We start from the raw sequence: 8,966 nt of genomic DNA on the forward strand, positions 1-8,966 counted from the left end.
CACCGTCCGAAATTCTAGTCAACCCGAAATCAAATTCTAGTCATTACTAAATTAATTTTAAGTTAATTAAAATATCTAAAAACTAAATAAAAGATACTAGAGCTTGCATAAATTAAATTGTAAGTAAAGTTGATAACGGATTATTTTGAAAGTGAAATAAATTTAATTGTGAAAATTGTCAGTGAAACATTTAGGAATTGAAAGTAATGAACAAAAATTGTGGCAAATTAATTATAAAATTTTAATCAGAGAAAATAATTAGTGGAAATTTATAAGTGGCAAAAATTAATTAATTTATAAATTACATTAAACAAAAATAAATTAATTGATTGGAAATGCAGTGAATTATGAATATTAAAAATTTAAGTGGGAAAAGTTATTGAGTATTGTTAAAACTAGAGTCAATTAATTTGTAGAGTCAAGTTAGAGTAAAGAAACTGTGGTTGTGATTTAGGTCCTGTGGACAAAAATTTAAGTTAGGTTTATGATATGTAATATCGTAAATTTTTAAATTGATCTATCGAACCATTTTTCGGGGTCAATTGATCAAAGTTTTGCTAAACAATTAAAGGAGCAAGTTTTGTTCCTTTAAGTGTAATCATAATCAGAATCAAAAAATAATTTTCTCACATTTTTGCGTTGGTTACTCAGCAAATCCAAGGAAAAGACAAACAAAAATTTCCAAAAAATCTCAAAAAAAAAAAATCTAAGAAAAAAAAATTGAAACTCGTTTTTTTGTGTTCGATATTTTTTTTCAGATTTTTTGGAATTTTTTTTTTACCCGGACCATGTCGGTATCACGCCGAGTGCTCTACCAGTTGAGCTATCCGGTACTATACTATATTCCATTCAATTTGATCTATAACTTATTGAGCCACACCGTCCATCGTACGGTAATACACCAATTTTTTGTTTTGTATTAAGAATTGGGACAATTACATTATATATATATATATATATATATATATATATATATATATATATATATATATAAATTCGATTATACTTTACAAATAATCCTACATACTCAGTTTTTAGTGATAAATTAAATAATCGTAATATGGGTATCCAGAGGATTCGAACCCAGCACCCTCGAGATTTAGACGCTTTACCGGTATGCTACGAAACCAGTAGGAAAGTTTTAGTTTAGTTGTGCTTCTAGCACTTTGTTTTCATGTTGAATGGATATATACAGTGAAATGTTTATACATTGATCTAAGCGAGATAAATATGTAGCTCTTTTGACAAATAAATTTTTTTACTTCATCGATACTATAAAGACTTTTGTTCAAATATCGTTCGATATTTTGTAACGTATATACATTCATATTCTTTTCGAATATTCTTCAGTTTTAATGTTAGTGCGTGAAATTATTCCTACAACATCATCGGATTCTTTCCCCGAGAAACTTGTCGGTTGTCATGACTCGTTCGGTTTTATAGAAAACTGCTCTTGCTCCATTGAAACATGTAAAGTTTTCAAACCAATAAATTCCAGAGTTTCAGTTAAATTTCTAAAAATTTTAAAGTGTGTTTCAACAAGTTTTTATTTTTAAATCAAGTACATCCAAACTTTCATTAAAATATATTTTACCATTCAATTAAATGTTAGTTCAATTACGGTCAAACTTGAAAACTTTAACATGAACGCGTAAGCAATTTTTCATAGTCGAGTAGAGATTTTAATGCATAAAAAATGATTTTCTTTAGTCAAACTAGTTTTCGTTGGTTCAAACGAATTTGGTTTCACCAAAAAGGAAATTTGTGAAACGCTAAGGGAGTTTGATGTCAGTACCTTATTTTTTACAGTGTAGCCGTTACATTCAACGTCTCAACCGGATCTTTCGTTCAATCCATGTGTTAGATCGATTGCTCGGTCAAAAGTTCAAATATCATTCATAGATGACACCAAAATCTGCTCAACGTATAAATTTTAACTATTTTTGATTACTATTTAAACAGGGGTCGGCATCGAATTTTTCCCCATGTTACAAAACATATAAATTTACATACTATTATGCATAATTTTATCCCATTGCCATCACCATGTTTCACGTCATTATCTAAAATCATATATAATTTTGTATAGTTATATAATTTTACATATAAATATAAGAATTTATAGTATAAATTCTACTTAATCGATTATAATACATAGTTAACTTATGTATTTGTAATTTTTGAACTTTTTTGAAAGCATGTTCTATTATTGCGACTGAATCTGAATTAAAAAACTTAATTGCATGATATTTATTGTCAAAATTTCAAACTGATCCATTTTGTTGATCAAGAAGTTGAATTAAAAAAGATTTTCCGATTGAAGATGACAAGTAATATTATGAATAGTTTTTTCAAATTCATTTGATCCAATACACGGAGAGAAAAATATCGCCAGATTAAGTATACGTATCGCTATTCTGGCTATACGCTGTATAGTCATCTTACTTAACGATACGCCGTATAGCCAATTCAGCTATACAGAGTATCCTCACAGTGGATCGTCAAAATGACGATCCGTATCCTTATTTTAGGCATTTTATGAATCGCTGACATGACTATTGCGCAAACTCTGTATTTAGGCATCCGGCAACCGAGAACGATGATACGTATAGCCAATTTAGCTATACGGATCCTCACGCTGGCTATACAGATACTTATACAGTCAAAACCGTTTATAACGACATCGCTTATAACGACGAACCGGTTATAACGACAAAATTTCAAGGTCCCGTCCTGATACAATATAAAACCTACGCGCTAAGAACCGTTTATAACGACATCGCCTATAACGACAAATCGCTTATAACGACCGTAATTGACTTACGTTTTTGGAGAACGGCATCGGTTATAACGTCTAAGACGGGCTTTTACACTTGTATTTATATTTGTACACTTATTTGTATTTCAGTATTTGTTTTTCAGTAATAGTACTTATGACGTTTCACATATTTCTGCAGCTTAAGATTAGTCACACTGAGAATTTCAAATCAGTTTATCGTTTGACAAGACAAATAAAACATCGTTGTCAAAATGTCGAAAAGAAAGAGAAAAGTATTTGATATAAAAGAAAAGGCTCATATAATTTGGCGTTTAGAAAGTGGAGAAACTAATAACGGTATTGCTAAAGAATATGCTGTATCACATTCGACAATTTCCACGATTTGGAAGGATAAGGAGCGGATAAAAAAGACGTTTGAAGAAAACAACTTGAAGATTAAACGAGCCAGAACAACTGAACACAACGATATTGATCAAGCGTTGCTAAAATGGTTTAAACATCAAAGGTCTAATAATATACCTATCAGTGGACCTATTTTACAAGAGAAGACAAACGATTTTGCCCGTCAATTAGGTAAAGAGAATTTCAAGTGTAGTTCTTCGTGGGTGCAACGTTTTCGTCTTCGACACAGCATAGTTAGTGGAAAAATCAGTGGTGAAGCGGCTGATGTGCCTATTGGAACCAAAGAAGAGTGGTTGTCACAAAAGTGGCCTATTTTGTGTCAAGGTTATAAACCAGAAGACATTTTCAACGCAGATGAATTGGGCTTATTTTATAATATGACTCCTGATAAAACGCTCAAGTTTAAAGGTGATAAGTGTACAGGTGGAAAACTATCTAAAAGGAGAATTACTGTTATGGCTGCTGCAAATATGACAGGATCATGTAAAAAAAAACTTTTAGTCATCGGAAAATCGAAAAAACCACGTTGTTTTAAAAATAAAAATACAAACTCACTTCCTGTAGATTATGAAAACAATAATAAATCGTGGATGACATCAAAAATTTTCGAAAAATGGCTCCGGAATTGGGATTCTCAATTACAATTGCAAAAGAGAAAAATTCTTCTTGTGGTAGATAATTGTCCTGCACATTGCTTAGTTGAAAATTTAGAATATATCAAGGTCGTATTTTTACCGCCTAACATAACGTCTGTTTTGCAACCTTTGGACCAAGGAGTGATTAAATCTCTGAAAATGCACTATAGAAAACTGCTAGTAATAAATTTACTACAGCGTATTGAAAAAAAGGAAGAAGAAAAGTTTACAATTCTAGACGCGATTTTTATGATCTCACAAGCGTGGCAAAATGTTACTCAACGGACCATCGCCAACTGTTTTAAGCACGCTGGATTTATAGATCCTTCTGTATGTACTCTTATTGATAAAGATGAAATTTCACCAGCAAGTGAAAAAGATAACGTGTCTCTACTGCAGTTAGGACAAGCACTTACGCCACCTCTGACAGCTTTGGATGTTGAAGAATTCCTCCAGGTAGACAACAACATAGCAGTCTGTTCATCACTAAGTGATCAGGAAATTTTAGAAGAGATTAAAAACTTGGACACGGTGATCGAGGACCACGACGAACTAGAAAATGAAGAAGGAAACTTTGTAATACCGACAATCAGTGGAGCACTATCTGCTATTACAGTCTTACAAAAATTTGTGCTTGGAAAAGAAGAATATTGTTTAAGCAATAATAATGAATCGTTGAATAAAATGTCTCAGCAAATTCAGCAGTACGACGCACAGTTTCACTGTACTAAACAAACAAAAATTACTAATTTCTTAAAGTAATTTAATCTAAAAATAAAAGATTTAATAATATGATGTATTGTTAGTTTAATAAACAGTTGTAAACTATTTATAAATTTGGTTAAAGCATTTTATATTTTTAATGATTGATGTTGGTTATAACGACTACCGGTTATAACGACCATAACTCATCAGTCCTTTCAAAGTCGTTATAAGCGGTTTTGACTGTATCAACGAAACTACATATCGTTACAAAGGCTATTCGTCGTATTGTTAAATTAAATAAACGAATACTTAACCTAACCCAAAAACGTATCTTTACTTTAACGATACTATAGATCATTAAATTAATATGAGAGTATTCCTAAATTAGGTATACGAATCGTTATTCTGACGATACGTCATTTGAGGATACATTGGATAGTCATTCTGGCGATATTTTTTTCTCCGTGTATATGAAAGGTGAATCAAAATTATTTTTCAATATTCTATTTATGAGTATAAATTTACTGTATGAGTGCAATATGAGTATAATATATAAAACTACAAATAATTATATGAAACTGTAGAAAAATATATGTATAGTCGAAACTCTGATGTAATTTTTTTTAGATATTTATGTATAATTTTATGTAATCATATAAAATTTTTTTTTTTACGGGGGCTGCTTATTCAAATGCAATAAAATACATGGGTTAACGCAATGGATAACAGTAAGGGCTCAGAATCGGAAGGATCCAGGTTCGAGTGCGGCAGACACTGCGATTTTTTCGTCAATAGAAACATATTGAATCGACGCGTTTTATTAAGTTCTAGAGCTGATTAAATATTGAAATTGATCGAATGAGTCACTTCAAAGATAATCGAAAAAAACCGTTTTTTACCATTTCTTATGAATAATCAATGTCAGTATAATTTTATGAAATTTTTGCAAATCATTTTTTCATGGGCTAATTAAAAATACTCGTGGAAGCTGTGTAAATGACAATATTATTCGTCTTGATCACGGCGGTTATCTTATACTCAGATGTACAATCTACTTTTCAAGCTTATATTACACATGCACACTAACGCATATGTGATTAACGCACAATACAATCTGATTAAGCGGGCAGTATGTACGAGGGAATATCTATCAAGATGTAACGACCACTCACATTTCTTATGCATATATATATATATATATAAATGACACAGTTAAAATGAGTGGATAAGTGTGCTGAAATGCGGCGTGCATCAAAGCGTCGGACTAGTTGAGCCACTTAAAGCATTCTGTTTTCACATTTGCGTGGCAAAAGTCAGGTTTCCCTTTTCCCCTACTCTTGTTCAATTTTACAGCCTTTATTATCATTCCGTCGAACGTCTTCACTAGAGCATTTTTACTGGACGGATGTTTTATAGTCATGAGTAATTACTTTTTAAGTACAATTCTAAGAAGTGAATAATTAAAAGTACATCTTTCTTATTTTTAATACTCTCCTCAGGTTATTACACAAGATTTATTGTTTTTTTTTAAAACAAAATTTCTGATTTTTTTAACCTCCCGCTAAAAAAATCGACGATTTTCGAAAAATTCGGGGAGTTATTGATTTACCCCGATTTGCGAAAATCGGAATTTCATCAGATCTCGACGTTTTGAGGTCCTAGGGAGCTATTCTGACTACTTTCAGAATGATGTCTGAGTGTTTGTATGTGTGTATGTGTGTGTGTATATGTGTGTATGTATGTGTGTGACCGGTCTATAACTTTTTAGCTAATGAACCAATTTGGATGTTTCAGGCGGCAATCGAAAGAGCTTGTTGGCCACCAACTATTCTGAAAATTTCAGATCATTTGATCAAGTAAACTCGAAAATATTGGTGAATTACAAACAAAAAATCTGGGCGTCGGTTGGCCCTGCGGGCCAGCCTCAAAACTTCCCGCTGTTTTCGAGCTCAAGACGCTTGAAAACATTACTGTAAATATATTTTCGAGCTCTTCGAGCTCAAAAATGCTATTACATGCGATCATTTTTTTATGAGCTTTTTAAGCTCTGACAAGTTACGTTTTGTGCTAGAGTTTGGAAAGTTAAGAATCGAAAATTATTAATAAAGAAGCGGCTTTTAAATTTTTATTCTCAATTATGTCCTTCGAAATAAATGTATTGAGGCAGAAATCACTGTCAGTGATCTAAATCAAAATTTGAATGAGGTTTGACTTAGTTCAGAGAAATAATATATGGAATATCCGAGAAAAACATTAAAGACTGGGATTTTGCAATTTTTTGCTGACAATATCTTTAAAACTAAAGAACAAGTTATATGACATTATCTCATGATCAAAAGAGACTGTAAAGAGAAAGAGTAGGTATGATTTAAGACACATTTTAACACATTATATTTTGATTTATCTGGAAACAATGACATGAAATGTTATTTTTTTAACTTTTCAGCGCTGATATCTTTTGAACTAATCAACTGATTTTGACTTTTGAGCTGGCAATCGGCGCGTTTTCTCGAATTCTAGAGCTGATTAGAATTTGAAAACGATCGGTTCAACTGTTTCGAAGATATTTGGAAAAACCCGTTTTTCACCATTTCTTTCTCCAACGATATCTCTCGAACGCATGAACCGATTAAGATGATTAAGGTGGCAATCGACGCGTTTTATTGAGTTCTAGAGCTGATTAAATACTGAAATTGATCGAATAAGTCACTTCAAAGATAATCGAAAAAAACCGTTTTTTACCATTTCTTTCTCCAACGATATCTCTCGAACAAATTAACCAATTGAGATGGTTGTGGTCGTATTCGACGCGGCTTATAAAGTTCTAGAGCTGATTAGATTTGGAAGTCGATCGTTCAAGTCGTTTCTTAGAAATCACTAAAAAACTAAAAAAAATTTTTTTTTTTCGTAATTCGCCAATATTTTCGAGTCTACTTGAACGAATGATCTGAAGTTTTCAGGAAAGTCGAGGGCCAACAAGCTCTTTCACACACACACACACACACACACACACACACACACACACACACATACACATACATACATACATACACTCGGACATCATTCTGAAAATAGTCAGAATAGCTTCCTAGGACCTCAAAACGTCGACATCTCATGAAAAATCGGGGTGAAAACAATAACTTCCCGGATTTTTGAAAATTTACAATTTTCTAAGTAAGAAGTTAAAAATTTTTTTCTTCTAGTTTTTTATTGATTTCTTAGAAACGACTTGAACGATCGACTTCAAAATCTAATCAGCTCTAGATCTTTATAAAACTCGTCGATTTCCGCCTTAGCCATCTCAATCGGTTGATTTGTTCAAAAGATATCGTTGGAGAAAGAAATGGTAAAAAACGATTTTTTGCAAATATCTTTGAATCAACTGAACTAAAAAATTCCAAAATCTGATCAGCTTCAGAATTTATTAAAACGCGTCAATTGCCACCTCAACCATTAAAATCGGGTTATTTGTCTGAAAAGTATCGTGGTAAAAAGAAATGGTGAAAAACGGTTTTTTGCAAATATGTTTTAAATAACTAAACCAAATGATTTCAAAATCTGATCAGCTTTACACTTTATCAAAACGGGTAGATTGCCACTTCAAACATAAAAATCAGATCATTTATCAAAGAAATATCGTGGGAAAAAAAAAATGCTGAATAACGGTTTCTTCCAAATATCTTCGAAACGACTGAACCAATCGATTTCAAATTTCAATCAGCTCTCGAATTCAACAAAACGTTTAAATTGGTCAATTAGATCAAGAGACATCGGCGTCAAAATGTTAAAAAAATAACATTTTATGTTATTTTTTACGGATGTCATAATATAATGTACTAGAATATGTTCAAAATCATACCAACTCTTCGTCTTTATGGTCTCTTACGATCCCCATATAATTTGATCTAACTCATTCTTTAATTTGAATCATATTATCAACGAAAAAATTGAAAAAAGGCAGTTTCTAATATTTTTCGCGGGTATGGCTTTTGAGTTGGACAAGTGCGCGGTCATTAATCTGGTGAAGGGCAAGTACTCTGATGTGTGTGAAAATATCGAGTTAGTAGATAGGAGTGTCATTGACCATCTTGTCGCTGAAGAGTCGTACAAATATCTAGGGATTGATGGGAGTCCTATGCAGGACGTTTATAAAATCAAAACGACTCTCTGCAGTGAGTATTTTTGGAGACTCCAGAAAATCTGGTCATCAGAACTTTCCGGAAAAATCAAAGTCACCGTAACAAACATGCTTGCTGTCCCGGTACTACTCTACTTTTTCGGTGTCCTCAAATGACCCGAAAAGAGCTTAGAGATCTCGATATCAAGATGCGTGATTCATTAACATTAATCGGAGCATGCCCCCTAAATCTTCAGTAACCAGATTATACCTTTCCCGGCACATTGGAGAGAGAAGTCGACAGAGCTTGGAGTGTCTACATGATCGT

General features: G+C 32.4%; 1 protein-coding gene across 1 annotated transcript; it reads left to right on the forward strand.

The window, feature by feature from the left end:
• Window positions 1–3,030: 3,030 nt before the first annotated feature.
• LOC130669002 (tigger transposable element-derived protein 4-like) lies at window positions 3,031–4,686 on the forward strand. The gene is made up of 3 exons (XM_057471638.1): window positions 3,031–3,664; window positions 3,746–4,540; window positions 4,664–4,686. Exons 1-3 carry the CDS (start codon window positions 3,031–3,033, stop codon window positions 4,684–4,686), a joined length of 1,452 nt encoding a protein of 483 aa, XP_057327621.1.
• Window positions 4,687–8,966: the final 4,280 nt, after the last annotated feature.

Source organism: Microplitis mediator, chromosome 5 (assembly GCF_029852145.1).
Source record: "Microplitis mediator isolate UGA2020A chromosome 5, iyMicMedi2.1, whole genome shotgun sequence".
NCBI classification, from domain to species: Eukaryota; Metazoa; Arthropoda; class Insecta; order Hymenoptera; family Braconidae; genus Microplitis; species Microplitis mediator.